This window comes from Mastacembelus armatus, chromosome 13 (assembly GCF_900324485.2).
Source record: "Mastacembelus armatus chromosome 13, fMasArm1.2, whole genome shotgun sequence".
Classification (NCBI taxonomy): Eukaryota; Metazoa; Chordata; class Actinopteri; order Synbranchiformes; family Mastacembelidae; genus Mastacembelus; species Mastacembelus armatus.
In genome coordinates, this window is record NC_046645.1 from 4,637,023 (window position 1) to 4,659,399 (window position 22,377).

General features: G+C 39.1%; 1 protein-coding gene across 4 annotated transcripts in view; it reads right to left on the bottom strand.

The window, feature by feature from the left end:
* The window catches only part of veph1 (ventricular zone expressed PH domain-containing 1), a 59,387-nt gene that overhangs the window by 3,059 nt on the left and 33,951 nt on the right, over positions 1-22,377 (bottom strand). For 3 of the 4 annotated variants that reach the window (XM_026320419.1, XM_026320428.1, XM_026320410.1), the window contains 7 exons: positions 20,880-21,100; positions 18,683-18,898; positions 18,000-18,364; positions 15,568-15,707; positions 15,038-15,172; positions 9,025-9,142; positions 846-982 (listed from right to left, as the gene is read on the bottom strand). In XM_026320419.1, coding sequence (XP_026176204.1) covers positions 846-982; positions 9,025-9,142; positions 15,038-15,172; positions 15,568-15,707; positions 18,000-18,364; positions 18,683-18,898; positions 20,880-21,100 — 1,332 coding nt within the window. Of the gene's footprint in view, positions 1-845; positions 983-3,730; positions 4,408-9,024; positions 9,143-15,037; positions 15,173-15,567; positions 15,708-17,999; positions 18,365-18,682; positions 18,899-20,879; positions 21,101-22,377 lie in introns of those variants that run through there. The other variant, XM_026320438.1, reaches the window with a different exon arrangement.

Sequence of the window (22,377 nt, forward strand, 5' to 3'; positions counted from 1 at the left end):
ATTCCCTTTTCCAGATATTCCTCCATGATGTCGTGCCTCTGTCAGCTTTTTGGGAGCTGATTATGTAAACATGACACAGTCTGTGTCAGGACTCTGATCTCCTGTTCGCCATGAGAATTATTTATTCTAATTAACTGTTTCATGCTTAGTTGACTGCCATAAATCAGGATATAGGTATGAATGTGAAATAAAACATCCTCTGAGTGCATGTGTAAGAATAATGTTCCTCAGCTGGATAAAATCAAACTTGACCTTTTTTTTTTTTTGTTTAGTAAACTTTTGTTAAATTTCTGACGTCAACACATTTTCAACCCTGTTGCTTTTAGTGCATGTTTTTGATTAAGAATTTAAGACTTTACACAATAATTATCTGGTCGGTGACCTCAGCCTTTGTTCAACACTAAAGTAAGTCAGCAGCAACCACAGGGAGGTGTTGTTGCTGCCCTCAGGGAAATCTCCTCACCTTTTCTCAGATGCAAAACTTTGGTTCTGCAGCACCTTGTTCTGTGTTCGCTGCTTTTGTGTAATATCTGCTTTGCGTTATAGTGGGTGAGATTGACTCATGTTGCAGGATCACGCGTTGGCCTTGGGAGTCCCTCAAGAGGTTTTACTGGGGCCAGGATTTGTTACAGTCAGATTAACCAGATGCTCCTGAGGGACCGTTGAGTTTATCATGAGATGGGATTTCCACTGTTTCATACAGTTTCATCATGTTTCAAATGGCACAGAACGGAGAAATATTAATGAGGGTTTTGTGAGCGAGAGGCCATGGACAGTGTGTGTGTGTGTGTGTGTGTGTGTATCTAACCGTGAATGAGCAGGCCTTCATTTCACTGGCTACATACTGATTTGCCTCTCCGGAAGAGTAGCTGGTTTCCTGCCAAGGTGAAGTAGCGAGTCTTCCAGCGCTTGATAAACTTCCAGCGGACCTGCTTCTCCTTGAGCTTTCCCTCGATCAAAGGCTGTCCCTCCTGGTTCACAACTGGAGGGCCCCACAAACACAGAGCAGAAAGAAAGGGAGAAGAACGGTGAAAAGAATAAAGGAACACTTTAGTGATTTGTATTTGTAAATTTACATTTTATTACACTACTTCCCTACTGCTGTCCATCTGTGCCGTTATCCATCTCCTACAAGTTTCAAGCTTATAACTGGGCAGGCTGGTTGCAGCCCATTAGACATTGTAATGAGAGATGAAAGTATTGCATCTGGAAAATTTATATTTTTCTTATATAGATGTTTATTACCTGCCTTTTATTTCACAGGGATCATTTTATTTTCAAGCAAGTCTACAACTCCAGAGCATCATAGGCCTTTTATTACATGTGAAGTTTAGCAAGTTGCACCTACTTGTGCAACTTTTCAGTGCAGTCACTTCATGATTTACTGCAGTGAGCACTATACTCGTCTCTTTTTTAGCTCCCGAAGGACAGAGAGTGATGGGAAACTGTTTAGCTTTTTTATGGAAGTTAAATGTAAGCTGTCACTCTCAAAGAAAACAATCTCTGTAACAATATGACTCTGGAGTTTATATTATATAGACAATATAGGAATAACCTATAAGCCACGGTGTTGCTCCAACAATGAAAAGATTGTTATGGTGTGGACATGATTAGGTAGTAACAAAGTAAATGTAAGTAGTAGTGCATAGTGAATAAATACCTTGAATCCTTCAATAGTAAATATTGGTATATTCACCAATATTCAGGTTAACCCTGAAATCTTTTAAGTCCACACAGCACCTGTGATGGTCCCATAGGTTTTGACAAAAAAAGTGAGATAGCATTTAGCATTTTTGAATGAAAAGCAAAGCCCCTCTGGCTTGCATCTTGAATTTACTGTACAACAAACAAGTTAAGGATTCTCATAAAGCTATTTCACATCTCAAAGTTCTGTTTTCAATTTTCTTCACTTTATTTTTGTTTCTGTCTCTCCAGTTTCGAGTTGTAATATTTTATAACCCTAAAATGCTTTGAACTGCATTTGTACGAAATCAAGTGGTATAAACAAACTTGAACTTTTTCACTTCCAGTCAAGATTAATGAGTTGTTCAGTCTAAATCAACAAGCATGTGCGTTATCGGATGGAGGGAAAAAACTTTCACACAGTCGAGCCTGGGCTGGTCTGATTAGACCATTTTGGGCTGAGTTGGATCAAGTACCTTTTAGTGTGTGTGTGTGTGTGTGCGTGTGTGCGTGTGTGCGTGTGTGTGTGTGTGTGTGTGTGTGTGTGTGCGTGTGTGCGTGTGTGCGTGTGTGTGTACTGAATATGTGAGTTTATAACTGCATCCATAAGTATGTGTGGGTGTTTTACTTCAATGCAAATACAGTAACTGGTTAAATGAGTAGTTGATTCAGCACAAATGTGTGAATCAGACTCTGTATTTAAATAATTATTTAAAAGTTTTTTTTTAATAATTTGTGAATGTTTAGTGAAAATAGTTTTGTTTTTTTTGTTTTTTTAAGAGGAAATGTTGAACTTTGATTTTATAGATGTATAACTGGAGGGCAGGGTGAGGTTTGATGATTTTCTTCTGTATTTTACTTGTGATTCATCTGGATTGACACCTGAGTAAAAGAATTACATTATTTTCTGTGACTACAGGCCACGTCAATTTCCTGCATATATGCTACTGGATGCAATCCCACCATTAAGAGGTGTCAGCCTGTTGGCATCATTTAAGTATTTTGAAGGTGCAGAAACAAACCTATCTGGTGCATGATTCATTCATCCCTTTGCTCTGATGTAAACGGCTACAAAGTGTTTTGTGGATTAGCGCCAGGCAGTGACCGTAGTTCATAATCTCTCACCTGAGACACCCGAAATCAAACGATGAGACCAGATATGCACACAAACACAAACGTGCACACTGGATCCTAAGAAATTCTGATGATGCCCGTTTAAGTAAAGGAAATGCTGGATATTTGTGACTCAGACCCTGCACGTCCAATCCCAACGAGCATTACATTTTGGTGTTGCGGTGTGATCGTACATCTGTTTCTGATGCATTCTTTGCTTAAAGCTGTCCAAGTGTGGTCTGATCACGATACACTTCAGTGCTAAATGTGTAGAGGCCTTTTACTTTTTCTCTGCCAGTCAGGAACCACTGGCAGAGATTTGTGGGCTTTGAGGGAGTGACAGGATTTCACAACTGTGACAGGAGTCAACCCAAATTACTACTCAAAACAGCTGTTCCTCTAAACAAGTCTGATTTCATTATCCAAATACGAAAAGAGCTTCATGCTTCACGTTTGTATTTGTCAACTTGATTGGCTTTTGTAATCTATGAGTGCATGTGTGTATTAGTAGATGGTTTGTAGCTTTTGGCTGGAAGATTCCAACATTGAGATGAGATGTGAGGACAACGAAGAGATATATCCTGAACCAAAACTGTGTGTAAACCACAGTGGACATTGTACTTTCTAGTCCCTATTTACGATCACTTTTTGGAAAAAATGTGGTTGTAAAGTTACTCAACCCCTCCAGTGTTGAGTGTCAACTTTTTCTTTTTAGTGATAGAGTTTCATAACTGGAAAATTTGCCAAGGCATTCCCGAACAACAAAATGCTTCTGTAACATGTCTCCCTTTGCCAAAACATATTTAAGAATTATACAAAACAGTTAAGGGAAAGCAGGCAATTTTATTTGGCTCAGTTTCACTGTATAGAGCAAAAGTCACATGGCAACTCTTACACTCCAGAACAGCACAAACACCCAAAGGCAGTGGTGGAAGATATACTCAGATCCTTCAGTTCAATATAACAACCAATACATGCATTCAATAAAAACTTCTTCAATAACAAGTATTATTGGAAAAATGTGCTTAAAGTATAAAAAGTAAAAGCACTTGCTCTACAGTAAAATGATCCCTGTAACTGAGATTTCATTAGTTTATGATTTTTAATAGTGATGCATCAATATGTAAGTGCTGTTGTGGTTGGCTGAGATGGAGTTGGTTACATCTATGTATTTACAGTTAATTTAGTCCACCAGTTTCCAACCTCAGGCTCAGGCCCCTGCAAAGGGTCAGAAGATAAGTCTGAGGGATTGTGAGATTATTACTTGCTAGGAGGGAAGCAAAACCAAATCCTGCTGCACAAATTTGTACGACTTTCTCAGACTTACTTTGGGACTTATATACACTAATGTAGCAGATACTGGTTAACTTAAGGTTACATTGATTCATCCTTGATTAAAGAGAACATGTAGAGGCATGGGGCAATACATATACATGCACTGTATATAAACATTTGTGAGCACCAAATGGGCATTTTCCCACCAAGGAGTTATGTCTTTGGTAAGTTTTGTGGTTAGATGCTGGCATGTTGTAGTAAAAACACTCAACAAAAAGACATTGAGAAAGTATTTGCTGTGTTGAACCTGTGTTCCTTATTCTGGCATGTCCGCACCTATAACACACACACACACACACACACACACACCTCTGCTCATTACCTTTCAGTTCAAAAACATTCCAGTAGTTAAACTCAACAACATATCATAAAGCATCATGCTGTTAGAGTGACTGCTGGCTCCACTTTTGCCTTCACAATTGAAACCACTTCACCTTTCCCTTTTTTCACATTCAAAACTTATGTGTATGCACCCAGGCCAACTCTGAATAAAACAATATAAACCATAACGTATGCATTATGCATTTATACATATGTGGTCAATATGTGTAGTGTGTTATGATGAAAATTTAAAAACATGAATCTCCTGTAAGTGAGATATTCCAAATCTAAATGATACTGGGTCTGAATTCAAGTCATTAGGTGTGTTTCAGTGAGATGAGCTGCGTCATTTACTGTAACTTGACTTAATGTCCTGGGTGAGGCTGGGCAGCTTTCTGTTGGACCGTTTTGGGGGGTGGGAGTCTGGCTTCAGCTTGTAGACTTGTTTTATTTATTTATTAATTATGCTGAAAGACATATTCACGTTACACATCATCTTAATTCATGTGAATCTGTAAACTGTTTCATATACATGACCCATATGAGTTTGTATCCAATATTTGATGACAGACGCTGTATAATCACTAACATAAATAACTGTAACATTTATAAAAGCGCTGTAGAGCATACAATTCAGTTCAACTCCTTAGAGTTTATAGAAATGACCTACCATGATGTTTTGATGAGTTGGAGTATTGCAAAGTAAAAATGGGCTCCTATTGGTCAGTATTTTCTGCAACGTCCCACTTGATGGGTCAAACATACAATACAGGCTTAACCTCTAGTGGCTGCTAATCATATATTTAATTCACAGTTTGTTAATCAAATCAATTTGTTTTTGAAAAAGATCTCAGTGTAGGAATACTTATTTGACATCAGGAAGGCAGAAATAATGTAACAAAGTTTGAACAATCCAATATTTTTTACAGGTTATTTAATAACTGTGTATATTTAGTTTTACCACAACAATAATTGTATTCACGGCAATGATTATATTAGCACAATATTCTGTGTTAATGTTCACTGTTGTAATAATATTTCTATGAAACATTATGAAGCCCTGTGCGTCCATCCATTAGCTCTATGCAGTTATCTTTGAGGGTCATGGGAAAGCTGGAGTCAATCACCGGGTGAGAGATGAGACAAACATCCAGTTTATCATGAGGCGTTCACACCTACGGGCAATTTTGAGTCATCAGTTAACTAACCTGTATGCTTTTACACTGTGTAGCTGACTGCTGACAGCAGACTAATGTCCAGCAGCAGATTCAGGGCACAATCATGTTGTTACCAAAAATATAATTCCCTTATTTTTCTTTGTAGGTTGGTGGAATTTGAAATCTCACAAACCTGAGTTTTGCATGGCCAGATGCAATGGGTAAATGAGTAAACAGACTTTTATGATTTGTGATTTTGGGTGAAGTAACCCTCTAAGTTTATACCAGAGACATGCAGAGCAGTAGGGCCATCCAAGGCCACAAGAACGCAAATTGTTTAGTAAACACAAGTAACCAAATGCATACATGTTTCCAATCACACAATCCCAGAGGGAAAGGTCTATATTCCTTTTGTAAATCCTCCAGTAATGAAGAGAGACTGGCGTGAATCTGAAAGGTAATCATCCGTTGCTTGCAGTCATTCAGCTGGCTCACTGACTACACTGGTTTGTTCTGAGCAGCAGATCTGGAAGAATGGCTTTCATTTGGCTTTTGTACAGTTTGGATGGGCCAGTCCGGTTGCGTGCATGCACCTGGGGTTAGTCAACTTATGGGGACTGAACTCTGCTTGCACACTTACATTGCGAGGTCTCGGATGAGATGGATGGATTTTCTGTGCACGAGGGACAATGGGGGAGTGTTGTCTTTGGCGCCACCTGGTTTTAAGGTGATTACTACTGTTTTCATGTAGAATTAGTGTTACTGGGATGAACATGTTTTGCTCGGTGTCTCTTGGTCAATGTGCTGAAAATATAACGTTTACATTAACACTTCACAGGCTACCTTTGAAATTGAATCTGTTTAATCAATTTTCTAGTCCAGTACCTATATGTTTTCATTTCAGTAATTATCATGTTATCTTTTTGCCAAAGTATGGTTATGTTGCAATTTCATTTTCTCTTTTTGTAATAACAAAATTAAATTGGTCTGAGTCACATCCTTCAAATGTGGCCTGGGTGATTTCAGGCTAACACACTGACATCAGGCTGAAATACTCAGTTTAATTCTTAGAAAGCAGTTTGAGGATGGATTTGTTAGTCCTGGATGTAGTTATCTTGAGCTTGTGTTTTAAATAAAGACAAAAAGAGTAGAGAGTCAGCGTGATGAAGAACATTGATTCTGATTGGCTGAGTTTTGATCATGTGATTGCAGGTACATGATGTGTTAGGAAACATGCACTGGAGTTGTAGATTTGTGGACATACCTCTTCTTTTATGTTTCTGCATTTTACTGTTATTACTGTTTGCACAGCTGCTGCTTTCATTAGTGTCAGACTTGATATTTCCAGTGAATGTGATGAAAATCATAAGGTGGCAATGAAATGTTTCATAGAAACAGAAATTAAGATAATTTTCAGCAAAGTGACATCTCCATTCATCTGCTGTTCTGTTTCTATTTTTCAAGTCCATATGATCTGGCTCCATTGGTCTTTTCATAGTCATTTTTTTAAATGTAGTTTGCATTTTTGCTCACAGCCTCTCAAAATCTGGATTGTTAGTTGGTATGGGTAATGAAATTGTGATGATTTATGATTACTTTAGTGGCTCATAATGATTTCTCAATAAGCTGCATCCATCTTCTTGACTTTATATTTCAAAGAAAATGGGTTCATGTATGGTTTAACCCTAAAGTGGCCATGAGCCACCCAACATTTGGAGATAATTGCAGATAAATTTGAAACCAGCTCCTAAACTAAAACTAGAACTAAAAATTCCAGACTGGTTTTAAATCATTAACAATCTAATGCACATCAACATAAATAAACACATGTACACACTAAAATTTAACTGCATGCCATCTGTCTGTTTCCTCCTACAAGCAGCTTCCTGCCTCTGGCTTTAACTTTCCCGAAAATACCCTCCTGTCAAACAGGAGAGAAGGTAAACCATGTGTTCCTGTGTGAAACAAGGATTTAAAGCTACTTATTAGTGACATGTTCCTTCACTTTCTCCAAAGGCAGTCCACCCACCCCCCCTCCATATTTCTTCATACATCTGCCACAAGCTGCCCTCTTCTGACTTATATAACTTAGAACTGCTTCCATGTGCAAAAAACAGAGATGTGCATGCAGATTTAAAGCCTGTTTCCCAAACTCTCTGGCACTTTTACACACTTTTTGCTTTCTTTGGTCCTCAGAGGGTCGAAAAGAGTGAGAACAGACAGGCAACAGGGGAGAGATGCTTAACAGTGTAAATCAAGCCTGAGCAGAAAGTCTGAGGAAAAAGACATTTGTATAAAAGCTGAAGAACCTTTTGTTATGTACTTTTTATTGTGCTTCAGATATTTATTATTTTGTGTGTGTATTTGGTCATATTTTATGTAGTTTTAGGTCCAGTATGTAAAGTTGTAAGGCAGGCACACACATGCAGTAAATGTGATTTAAGGATTTGGTTGCTGTTCAAACTGTGACTTCATCAAATGGAGTTGCTCGTCCAAAGTAAACTTATCACAACTGAGTCATTGTAACAGTGACTGACTGATTACAGCGACCCTTCATGACGGCAGTAAAATCAGATTGCCAGCTCTCAAAGAAGTGCTGTTCTTTGCTCCATTTTCCTCAACTGTTCTGGGAAAACATCATTTCCCTTAAAGGTATGTCGAGTGAAAACATCCCATGGAGCTCTGTGATGGTTTCACAGTCAGACCTCAGGGAAACGCAACGGTGCACCAGAGAGCCAGTCAGATGATTGAAAATAAGAAAAAAAATCGCTTAAATCCAATTTTACTCGCTCTATTTAGAGAAGACAAGGGCAATTCAGGGGAAACCAATGTGGGATGCAGTCTGACAGGCAAAGTTTGTAATTTTATGGCTGTTAACATGAAAGTCAACTGTGCATTAAGTTGTTTTTAAAGGTGGAGAGGGTCAATTTGCCAGATAACAGATCATCCCTACATATTGTGATTAGCATCATCATCATCATCATCATCATCTCTTCTTGTGTTTCTTCTCTGCCTCCCAGTATTTATAAATATTTTGATGTTAATGGTTCCATTAATTTAGTTTGGTTAATTTATCTGTTACCCATTTCATGTGTCATTTTGACAAGTGTAATATAAATACATTTTTCTTTTGCCTTGACTGCACTAAACTATATTGTATTTAACAAACTGTGGTTACTTGTGCACGTGTTTAGGACATAAGTGCATGTTGTGTGCACCTGTTGTGTTACTCTGACTGTGGGGACTCAGCCTTCCTCATGGTGAGCAGATGCTGGTTCCCACCATATAAATCACTGAATTTCAGAATAGTTAGTTTAAGATTAAGATTAAGGGAAGGGTTAGTGTTCCATAAGGAGGGTTAGGATAAGGCAATGTGAAGCCCCTAAAAGCAACGACAACACAGATCTGTGTGTACCTGTGGCCTTCTCAGGGTTGTTACACATGAAGCAGAGCCAGCCTCCTCCTTCCTCACTGTATCCAAACAGGTCAAAGAAACGTACTTCCTCTAGCTGACTCTGAAGACTGTCCAAGTCCTGAAGTCAAAGGAAAAAAAAAAGACAGATGAAATCATAACTCATCTCTTAGCTATACCTGCTTATCCATCAGGGGGTGGTGGGAGAGCTGGAGTCAATCCCAGCTGATACTGGGCGAGAGACAGACTACATCCTGGATAGGTCACCAGTCTATCACTGGGCTGACATAAAAAAGACAATCATTCACAGTTCAGAGTTTTTTGAGTTGTTTGTTACACGTGCAGTGCAGGACATAAGGATGCATTTAAATTTGATTAACGAACAAAAGAAGCTGCTTAACCAGCCTAAATTAGTTTATTAAAGATATGTAGAACAGCTTCACTGTTCTTTCACGGTTTTGTTGCATAAAACTCTGAAAGAAAAACAAAAATTGAAAACAAGATATGCAGCTTTAAGATCTCTACATGCAGATCACACATGGACGCATGAATTTGTGAAAATAGAAAGTAATGGAATCTGAGACCCCCATGAGAAATGGCTGAAGATCGTTTGCATGTGGTAAGAGTTAGACTTTACTTTGAAAACACAAAAACACACTTCAGTGGCACTTAAACCCTCCAGATAATATAAATTTATCTTTTGCTGGTGTGAGGAAAAACAGGAACACCTGAGGAGATGATGGATTGTTGTCATCGTTCTTTGTGACAAAGCCAGCAGTCTTTGTCTGCGTGAATGTTCATTCTGTATTTAAGCATGAATGTAAAAACTTGTAATGGCTCAGCGACCGGTGTGTTTTACCTTTTCACCTTTAGTCTTTGATGTTCATCAGCAGGGATGTGAATGTAAAGCTGTATATTTCCGTCTGCGCTGCTAAAATTCCTATTTCAACACACTGCACTGGCATTTCATCCACACATTATGGTTGACTCTGTTGTTACGACATAAGTAATTGATGTGAAAGGGCTTTGCCTGGGGATGCAGATAAACCAGTACCATGTGTGGTTGAGGGAACCATGTGTGGGTTTACATCAACATTAATATTCAGCTCCATGGTACCAAGTGGTCATCAGGAGTCACATGTGGCTGAAGTGTGAAAAACTAATTCTGATTACTGGAAACCCAGACAGAGAGAAAAAAACAGAGGCTGATGAAGAGAAGAAAAAGAGGAGTGACAAATGAATGAGAGTGACTGTACTTTATATGACCATTGGAGTACTAAGCTACATTATACTTCTAATTTACAACATTTCAGAGGGAAATAGCTGCATTTACTTTGTATATTTATTTTGTATATAAGAATTTGACATGAACATACAATGAGATTATACAATAGAGACTTATAACTACTAAATAGTATCAGTAAAAGCATTAGTCCACCAATTTACCACAAAAATATCAATGTGTTTATCAGGACAGCCCTTATGTAAGATCTATAGAGAGCTTTTAAAGTCTGACAAATAGAAAGAAGGCCTGCATTACTAACTGGGTATGGTGTTTGACAGATGCATTGATCAGGCAGGGAGCTTACAAGGCAGCAGCTATTAAATTGGATTATGGAAAGTGAAAGATTCAGGGATTAGTAATAAAGATTTAAAAAATCAGGATACTTTTTTCTTTGTGGCTTCATGTATAACTGAAATTAATGCTTTAATATATTGGCTTAATAAATGAATACTAAACAGTGGAGCAGCCCTTTAAGAGTATATCTACAACAGTAACAGTGAAATGCTTCATCTACACACTGATCTACTACTATTAACAATCTAATATTGTGAATATATATATATATATATATATATATATATATATATATATATATATAATACCAAAGTACTGGGACCATTTCTCTGCAGAATAAGCATATTATTACTTTTCTTGTATGTGCGTACTCACTTGCACTTTCACTTACGCAAAGAATCTCAATACTTCTGAACTAACTACTGAATAGCAATAGTTGTTGATTTAATACAATAAATAATCCAGGTTGCCCATTCAAGGTAATAATGCTATCTAAATAAAGGATTTATAATTAAATGGTCTCCTGGAAAGTTGACAGTGTTGCTGCTGCCAGGTTCTCACTGAATAATTTAGATTTTACAGTTTTGGTTTCTGAGACAACAAAAAGAGCCTTCCTTTGGATCAGGCGGTCCAGTTCATGCCTCAACAAATAACAAGAGCAAGATAATTGTTCAGTGATTACAAAGCAAAGCTGTTCTGAGCCGGGAGCAAGTGAAAAAGAAAAGACAGAAGCTGAAACACAATTACAGACTGAGTCATTTGTTGAGCAAATATGTGTAAAAGTGAGTACAAATCCCAAATCTGCTGTATAACACAATAAGAGATGAATCACTGAGTGACTGTTTGAGAGCAGTGAGTAAGTTAGCAGGCATTTGCTTCCATAGTTCATTATCAGAAAGCCTCGACAGCCCATGTGGTGCCAGGCTCAGCACGCTGTTGACAGCCCAACATGCACAGAGCGAAATGATTTGTTTACGCTTTGAAAGAGTTTTTAGGGAAAAGAGGCCATACTTCCAGTGACAAACCTGCAGCCAGGCAACAAACTGATTTGGACAAACTCGACCTCATATCTGATTCATCAGGACTAGAGAGGTGGATTCAATAAAGAGGTGAAGACACAAAGGCTAGATTATGAGTCCGATTCTCACTTAACCCTCTCTCCCCTCTCAATGCACACCAGCTCTCTTTCTGCAGACCTTCCTGATTTTAGGTCATGATTTCATTAATTTGATCAAGATGCAGGATTGACTGTACCAACATACACACAGACTAAATCAAAACATGCCCTTTCAAGAAATACATTTATTAAAGAGAAAATTCAATCAACAGGGATGTAATTCCATTGCTCTCTATGTAGTCTCATGGATTTATCTACTGTATATTTGAAAGGTGAAAAAATCTGTTATTTTTACATTTTAAAGAATCATTTGTTAACTCCTTGTTAAACTACACAGTTTGGTTGATGAGGCTGAAGCTTTTCGGAGGCTTCCAGACAGGGAAAAGGGGAAAAGATGGTGGGCGGTTGAGGCAGGAAGAGGAGGAGAGGGGAGTGTAAGGCAGGAGAAAGGTGAGTGGACGAGGAGTGGGAGTGTCTCAACTTTACGCTTCTCTGGGAATAAGTGTGTACAAAAGACAAGGGGTCCTGATATTATCAATCATTTCAAACCGGCACTTAGAGAGGCAGCAGTTTTCACGTGGGAATCCCTTCAATTTTCAGTAAATCCCGTTTTTTCAGCTCTTTCTTTTCCATCCTACCCCTTTTCTCTCTTTCCTTCCCACAAACTCTTTATCTAATCTCAGCTCTGTCTTTAGCTTTAATTCTATCTCTTGGTTTTCAGCCTTCCTCCTCTTCCTCCAGCGAACTTTATCTCTACCCCAGTTGTATTAACAACCTTTCACTCTGGGCGACGGAGGGGAAAAAGGTGAAACAATAATTGTGAAGTATCTCTTCAGTCTCAGGCTTCCACTTTGCTCAACCTCCTCCCATATCTCCATCTCTTTCTCTTCCTCATTTCTCCTTCCACATCCTCTTTTTTTGTGAAACTTTTTAAAAATGTATTTTACTTTTCATTTTCACAATCTTCCTCAGCATTTAATTCTGTACATCCCCTCATTTCATAATCCCACAGTCACACTCTTTTTCATTTGGTATGTTTGGAATTCTCCCGACCTTGTTACACCACATCTCTCCCTTTTGCTTTTCATGCTTAATCTTAATCCGGTGTTTTTTTTCATTTTTCCGTAACGTTCTTCTCTCTTACCCCTTAATCACCACTTCCTCCCTGTGCGGCTCTTTAAGCCCATTTAATATTACTGACCTTTACTGACCTGACTCCCCTTTATCTCACATTCTTCCTTTTCCTTATTCTCCTCTCCTGATTCTCCATCCTCCATCCCTGTTTGCTCGCACCAGTTTTTGATTATCTCTGTTATGAAGCAGCTAAGCGGAGTTGTCAGGGGCTCTACATAAGTCCGTTTAAATCTCTGAAGCTGCACAAAGCCCTTTAGTCTCCCTTAAAATATCCCTGTCAGAACAGATATAATTGGTAACCCTTTCTGCCTCATATCTTTCCTCCCTTCACGTCTCTTGTCTCCTCGTCTGCCACCACATGTGTTTCTGTTTGGCTGACAGGGACAGGAGTGAAGCCGCAGGTCTGATGGAAAGAGAGAGAGAAAAACAGGAAATGCAGTGCATATGGATGGAGGGAAAACTTGAAACCTTCCTCCATCTGTCCTCTTAAATCTCATTTTCTTTTCTATGTTTTTTTTTCTTGCTTCTCCCTAAAAAAGAGACTGAATCTACTTTAAAGCAAAACAGGCATTAAACATCATTTTGTTAGTCTACTCTGTGTACATTGGGTGTCAGCCAAACATCATTGTTTAAACAGTTTTACTCCAATAATAAATACATGTTAATGTGGAGGCAGTGATGGGGCGTTACTGCCTTTTTTTGTCAGGAAGTTGTTTTTCTACATGGACAGAATCAGTTTTATTACATTAATTAGGTTTAATAAAGGAAAACAGCTCAGGAAACAATGTTTTTAACAACGTGAAATCTTATTAAAGAGCAACCCCACCCTATAATTGTTTTGGATTGTACATATAATCACATCGATTCTTGTTGGCAAATGATGTTAACACAGGTGATTTTTACAACAATAAAATAAGCGTTTTCTGCTCCAAATGAGTTTTTATGTCTGTTGCTTGGATTTGAAAATTCAGTTCAGCCCGATTCTCCGGGTCCTCCCTAACCGTGGCCAAAACATAGCAGCTCCTGTGCCAAGCATAGAAAGCAGAGCAGTAACTACCCTAATAAGTACTTTTGAAGTTGTACACGAAGAATTGGCAGTAAATAAATGGACCAACACATAAGTTAAAGAGTATATATAATTTTAAAAAACACTACTAGAGGAGCTTCACTGCGATCGTGTGCGTGTGCGCGTGTGTGTGTGTGTGGACACAGATGACAGTAGTGCAGTCTTGGTTTCCATGTATCTTAATTAGTTGAGGAGGTTCACAGAGGTTAACGGATTTTACATTTGGGAATTATGAGAAAATTGGCACTGGAAAAGTCAGATGCATAGTCTCTTCTGCTTTTATCTTAAACATCATGTTAATGTGCTCATGTCTGAATGAAAGAGATGCTGGTATCAGTCCTCTCATCTAACTCCCCTAAAGAAGCAAATCAGTGTTTCTGAAATAATAATTACAAAAGTTAAAAGTGGTTCAGACAAGAGATTTTACCAAAGTTGATAAAGACTAAACATCGAAGATTCCAACCACTTTGGGAGGTTTAGTGTTACGCAGCATGAGTCTTCCTATTCTGTGTAAAGTACCAGTATGTTTGTGATACACCTCTACCTGAGGTGCAGGACAGGACATTACCCTTCTGTCATGCCAACGTGTGTGTGCACGTGTTTGTTCTTTAAATGTGCGAAGCTGAATTTGAGTACGTGTGTGTTCCTATGTTCAGGCTCCATATGGGAACCATATCTGGCCTCATCTCACTTCAGCCACAGCACACAATTAGAGAAAAACAAACGACAGCTGTATTTTCTTTGTGGGCCATATTATTACCTAGCGGCCACTTAGCTTGTCACATTATGAAGGGGCAGCACGAGGAACACCACCCACATCCACGTACTTACAAAAACAGGCACATATATGCACATGCACAGTGTTTGTCTTGTTCAGTCAGCCTTTCAAGACAAACAGACGTGATAAAAATGAGGAGTCTAGAGGGAGCGGAGGCCTTATATATAAACGTGTCCATTTAGTTCACTGCATATTTAAACAAAGTACATGTTGAACTTTGACACTTTGCTATCATGCAGTTTTATTTCACTGCTAATGACTGCTGGAGTCAGATAGCAGGGACAGGAAGCAGCAAGCCCACACACACATACCGACACACATGCACACACTGTGGTCCAGTACCTTCTTGTGTGGGGTAGTGTGCTGTGTCATAGCCATGAGGAAACTATGAGCCCCTTTTAGCTGTGTCTTCTCCCAAAGAGAAGCCAGCCTCTGGATGCACTCGTTGTTGAAGCATAGAGGTACACAGGACTTACTCTGTTGGAGAAGGAAACACAAAATAAATGGGAAAACAAAACAAAAAAGAACACAAACAAGCTGGGATAGAATCAGGGGAGATGTGAAGAAAAGACAAAAGCTACTCTTGTTTGCAAATTCAAATTTGAACAGATGCAACCACATCTTACATTCCAAGATATTTCTGCAAAGCTCCTAAATGTAACAGTGTGTTTCTGAACTACAAGCTTGCAGTTTTTGGTTTTACTCATGTCAAAAGGACACTGTCAAAATCAATTCTGATACCTTATTGATCCAATGCTGCTCTGTTAGTTTTATTTCTTAAGCCTTCAGTAAGACAACCTGTGTGGGCCATGACAATACAATGATATTAAAAGTTTGATAGTTGTAGATAAAGTATTTTTGCAGCTGTGCACCTGCAGATGTAGCAGCATGATGTGAATCCAAACATGAGGCTGTCGGCTGGTCAGGTTGAAACAGGACTTGGCGTACAGACAGTAGTGGCCCTTTAGAGGACAGGAGAATGACAGCTTGGCCACACATCCTCGATTTGAATCTGTTACACACAAACAAACATAAAACTATAACTATTCACTAGATCCTTCAATTGACACATATACTTCAATCCCACTCAGCTCTTTTTCCATGTGTGTGTATCTCTGCAAACTTGGGAGTGTGTTTGAAGTGTGATTCATAGTATGAAAGTAAATTTCGTCAAGTAATCAGCAAACACCATCTTCTATTCCCAGCACCACCTACCACAAAATCCCACCTCTCAGCTAAGGAGAAGAACCCAGTGACATTTCTGTCATGTGGAAATAATTTGGTAAATCTGAGTTATGATCAAAATCAAATAATGGTTAACTTTGTGTTTTATTTGTTTTATGTGCTTTACAGGAAAAGTGGTTTAGGATTTCTTCTGTCTTTTGAAGCAATAAGAGATTTTTGGTAACTTTCTAATCGAAGGCTAAATGAGAGAAACTACCACTACAAGTAAAGATGTTGGATTGTATGCACATCGAACTCCAGCTGAGCTAGACCAACTCTTTCCCTGTTTCTTTTCTTAATGCTTAACCTAAAGTAACAGACTGCCGGCTTTAGCCTCATTAATTTATTATCTCAATTCATAAAAATGAGAAATGTTTGAAACTGTGTGTGAATGATTGTGTGTGTGCGTTTCCACATGTTTCTAAAAGTTTATTTGTATCCAGTCATGTGTGGCACTATATATTTTTGTCTCAATGTCTGTGTGTGTAGATGTTTGGATTGCGTATACATGTGCACTCTTGTGTGTAATCCTCGTCCCCTGAGAGGGGAGGTCTGCAGCTTGTGTAGGTCAGCCAGCAGATTAATGACATCATCCAACTGAGACCACCTGTGACATCACATCCAAAAGTGCCTTGGGACTGATATTCATTAAGAGGCTTAATACTAATAGAGTGAATGCAAAGCACCAATTATTGGATGAGGAATGGAACACACGTCTGCACATTTGCGTGTGTGTGTGTGTGTGTGTGTGTGTGTGTGTTTCACGGTTGTTTGTTTACTTTCATTCTCAGATTTAATCAATTACAAGGAAGACAAAGGAGGAGTGTGTTATTTCTGATCTTGCTTCCTGTTTAAGTGTGTGCATATATGTGGAGCAATAACATCCACTCTTGTCACTGAAAATATTAGTACCTGTCACAAGTCGTGTTTTAGTTTGGTACTGTGTGTTTGTGTGTGACCTTTGTCTCTTCTTTATATATTCAAAAGAATGAACCCATGTCCCCATAGATGGAGCTCATTACTGCAGAAAGCTCAAAGAAATTCAGATCATAATGTACTGTCCAACTGTATGTATGTAACGATATGTGTGCTGTGTTATATTGTGCATGTACAAGTACGCAGCCTGTTTGCTAAATGCATCTAGCTTGTAAAATTATGTGTATCTGTCCAAAAGCAAGAAATATATTTTCAAATGAGCCTTTTTTATGTTGATGGTGCTTGGATTTAGCTCAGACTGATGATTTCAGGAGGGGCTGAATGAAGTAAAACATCAGGTTCAACATAGAAAGGGTGATGACAGGCGCTGCTAAAGGATGGCAACGAAGTCTTAAATAAAATGAACCAAATCAAATTGTGAAATGCAAAATAATCAGGAATAATTAGTTATGAATGAAAATAAAATATCAAATACTTGACATGAGGTTTTTCTTTTTCAAGCAGTTTGGATAAACTGGCTATAGACAGATCCCTTTTCAGATTGATTCACTGTATTAAAAACAGCTGTTTGGTGTCGCCTTTAAGATGGTACAATTTCTAATTTAAATGGCTACTCAATAGCTATTCAATACTGGAAACATAGCTCTTAGCATATTTAATAAAAGGTGTCTGTCTGGACAGGGAATAAATTGTGGGAGGGCTAAAAAAAGCCATAGGTAATCAGGACAGTAATACCAGGGTTGGGAGGAAGTTGGGGTTAGGGTTTGATCACACATTACAATCAAACTATACGCCAAACCAGAGAAATAAATTGATGTCCGATTGGAGCTTAAGAGACACTAATCAACCCCTCCTGCTGGGTAAAGTTGCATTTCTGAGTGTGTGTGAGCGAGGGAGTGAATGAAAGTAGGTACGAGGGAGGGGAGATGTTTTAATACCACATCATTAATCAACCCCAGCTGCTACATCTGACTGTAATCTCATTCAGCTTCAGCAGATTACACAAACCCTCTGTGGGCCTCTCTCTGTGTAAGGTACTTTCCTGTCTATAGTCCATCTAAGCACAAACATAATAATATGATGAACACAAACTGTTCTGACACACTTATGCTGTCCTACACATGCACTCTGAAAGCCACATTACCTTCTATCACACATTGCTCTGGTATGGGGATCTGCTGCACCATGTCTTTACAGAACTCTCGGATTGCCTCCATATTGTCTCTTAAATGGATGAAGAGTCTGTCTGCTGCCACCTGCTCTCCCTTCTCTCCATCCTTCTGTCGGCTCTGACCTCTCTCTGCCTCTCTGGCCTCTGTGTGCAGCTGAGCGCTGATGGGCAAAGAGACGTCGCCCATCGGCTTCATCTCAATAGGTGGTGCCTCCGGGTTTTCTGGGTGCTGATTGGAAATGACATTGCCTGGGCTCGGCTCCACTCCCTCCCTGTCCTCCCCAGTGTCTGAGCTGACAGAGCAGGAGCGCACTGCATGGAGAGCCAAACTCTTTGATCTGTGGGAGACCATGAAATAAAATTTAGTACTTGAGTGGTGTACTGCAGCTTCAGTAATGGAATGTAGTGTACAATGTAAAATAGCGACTCTAACTTCAGAGTCTAACATGCTCACAGAACTAGACAGTTTTTAAATTATGCAGGTCATGTATTATTATAGCAGTACACACAGAACTACAATAATTAAAATATATATATCCAGCAGGATATATATATTTTAATATAGTTGAAAATGTATATGAAAAGTGTATTTTTTATGTTTTACATTGAACTCATAGTCTTGACTTTACAGAGTGATGTCTTGTTGACAAATCAACCTGTTGAGTCTCATGTCGCGTCTCTCCTCCCTGACGCCTTGGCTCAGTCTGTAGCGTCGCTCAGTGGCAGGAGAGTCTTCATTTACCTCCTCCTCTCCCCCATCCTCCCCCATTTTCTCCTCAAAGGCCCGAATCTTCACTTGTGCTCCTCCCCCAACACCTCCTACTCTTCCCGGAAGAGATCCACAGGGAGACGGCGGGCATGCCTCGTCTACCCTGTAACAAACACACAGGGCAATGGGTTCCATTCCAGGTTGATGGGCATGTGAGACAGAAGCCAGATAGACACATTTAGATGGATTTCAGCAGACTCAGTCCCCCCTCCTTCCCTCCTTCCCCTTCTGGGCTGTGTTTCTGTAATTCTCCCTTTCTCACGATGCCGCCTCTATTTCTAAGCCTCTAAGCCTGTGTATTCCCTTCTATCCCACTTTTATGGGCTAAATCTCTTCACCTCCCTTCTGTTTTTGTTTTTCTATGGCACTTCTATTGTCCTTTCTGTTGCTCCCTAACTAAACTAATTACTCCCACTCCATCTCTCTCATTTTCTATGTCTTTTACCACAAATGGCTTTTATATCTTCATCAAATGTTCCACTTGTTTACTGAATGACAACCACCCTGTTGTTGTTTTTTCTTGTTTTCACTCCTTCTCTTTCACTAAGGAACCATCCTGGCTCACTCAGTCCGTCCTTCCCTCTAGCTTCATTCCTAAAGACCCCAAGCAAAGTCTTTCCAAGCCTCCAATCTTGCACACAATGTTCTTATTTTGGAGTGGGCTGTGCGTGCCATTACCACACTGCAGCCAGATGATTCCCAATCAACTTTGTGCACATTCCCACGCAAAAACATGCACACACACACACATACACACACACACACACACCCTCACTCACACACACACACACATATACACTTTCATGAAAAAACACATTCATGCTGTCCTCACATGTGAGGCCTCCTTACTGCACTCTGAAGTACCGTTCATGATTCCCAATTATTTTAAATAGCTTTCATGAAGGAAAGAAGCCACTGAAGGACAGAAACGCATATAAAGAATTATAAAGAAAAACATTTTAATGGCCTATAAATAATAACCCAGATTTTTTAGGTTTTAGTCCTACAAATCAGTTGAATGTGTGGACTCAATATGTGTATTCTCTTGGGACCAAGCAAGTTTCAAAACTCTGAGCTACTCTCTGTGACGCACAGATAAATCAGTCACTTTTTAGGCAAATACCAGGAACTGGAATCAAAATTATTTATAATAAATAATAATGTTGTCGTAAAGTTTACTTTTCAAGACAGTTACGTTCCCATTACTTCGACATTTGTTCTTAATTAAGCTCTTGTGAATGACAGGGAGAAAGGCAGCACAATAAACGCAGGTTTCAAAGTTTGAGTTGATTTTTGATTGCTGAGCCAGTATTGAACAAAAATGATCATATAATACAAAAATATTAATAAAAATAATAAATATAAGCCCCACAGTTTGTCAACATGATCATGAATCTGCTGTAGTTTGTTGTAGTAACTGTCCACCATATAAATTCATGTTGCAGGTTCAAAATGGGAAACTGTTCTGGATTTCAATACCTGCTGTCAGACCAGCACCAAATGCAAAAGTGAAGGTGTACAATAACAAGAGGAATGAAGACAGTGTCACAACAGAGTGAGCCCACCCTGAGTTCATTTATATATTCGACTTTCAATGTGATTGGACAATCCTCTTTAAGTTATGACCACTGAGGGGATTCATAGAGTAGTATAAAGTGTGTGAACTACGGCTGGGAATGCACGTTAAACAAGTTCAGTCACTTTTAAACAGTTGCAATGGGAGTTAACCAGTAACACAATCTGTCTCGCAACAAATCATCCTTTGAAAAAAAAAAAGTAATAACATGTAAAATAGACACAGATAGAAGCAGTAAAAACATAATTGACGCTGTGGTGATCCCTTATGGGTGGTGTACGAAGCACACTTTATGGTTCATTATGTAATTTCTTATTTGTTTAAGTTGCTTCAGATGTGAGATTGTGGTGCGGGTATATGTGTGTGTACTTTTTTTTTTATGTTGTGTGTCATTGCAGTTTGACTTTAGCTTTAGCATTAATTTGTGTGTTTTTGAATATGAGTATATATGTATAGTACGAGGATAAAAACAAGGATTGTGAGTCCCTGTTAACACGTCTTGCCCAACCTGAAGTGTGTGGCTGTGTTCTCCTCCAGTCGTCTCCCCAGCAGTCTGGCTATAGCCACAAAGGAGTTGCTCATCCTGTAGATGTCTTTACCACAGCCTCCCAGCAAAGATGGGTAACGATCAGTCAGAGCTCTGATCTCTAGCAACAGGGTGTGGTGAAAGCTGTGCTCCATGCTGCCCAGAAGGGAAACCAGATAGACCAGTGAGCTGTGAGCAAGTGTCTGGAGAAAAGGGACAACATAAGGAGAGGAAGAATGTTACATTTCTAGGTGGTGTGATCCAGGCTTCAAACTAAAGAAACCAAAGAAATAAGATAAAGAATTTATGGAATTGCATCCAGTGTAATGGTTACTCTTAAGTAATGGGAAGATTTCTCAGTACATGTGTTTGGAGGAGGAGGAGTGAATTTTCTGTAAGTTACGCACTTCCAGGCAGTTTCGGGAGTTCAGCCTAACTTGTTTCTAAATCCTGACCAACAATAATAAATATAAACACATGCAGTTGGTTCTCAGAAAATATGTGTTTCTTTTTTTCCAAACTTACACACACACACAGGTCCAGGGGGACCTTACATTGACATGCATTACTTTCCAGATGATTTACCATAACCCTAACTTTACCTTAAACCAGTGGTCTCCAACCCTGGTCCTCAGAGCTACTGTCCTGCAGGTTTTCCAACTTTCCCTGCCCTTCCAGTTTCTGATTGGCTAAACACACGTGATCCAGGTAATCCCCACTGGGTAGGACAGGGATATCTGGAAAACAAGCAGGACAGTAGCGCTGGAGGACCAGGGTTGCAGACCCCTGCCTTAAACTCAAACCAAGATGTCTCTAAAATTCAGTGATTTACATGGTGTTGACTGGGATTTACCCCCTCACCAGGGATGCAGAGTTCCCACACTGACGACCAAAGGTGACAGGATTTAGTAACAGTTCTCTTGCAGTGTTTTGGGGCACATACAAAGTCAACTAAACCCTCATCTCTGAGTTCAAACAAGATTTTAAAATCCTAAGTCTCCAAGAATAGAACTGTGCTTTGACTAAAAAAAAAAAAACAGAATTCCTTCTCCTCTGTCTGGGAAACAAACTGATTGATGAAGAGACAGAAAGATTGGGTCAGTCTGTCCTCACAGCTCTCAAACACACCTTCTAACAAGGAGAGAAGAATGCAAGTTTGGGGTGATTTCAAAAGCTCTCTATGTAGGATACTAAATTTGCACTGTACAGGAAAACTAAAACTAACAGAAAAAGTAGTACTGGATTTTATACTGTAACAACATGCCAAGTAGGTATTCAGGACTTTCTATGGTCCAAACCAAAAAAAAAAAACTGCAGGTACGTGACTAGGATGTATGATGTGTAGTGCAAATGCACCACAGGTCAGGCAAGTATTGTTCAGATGATGTTACTTTTTAAAGACTCACTACAATATTTCCAGTTCTGCTAAAGGTTCGTCCAGTATTTCCAAGTCTAACAATTTTTTCAAAATTTAGATTTT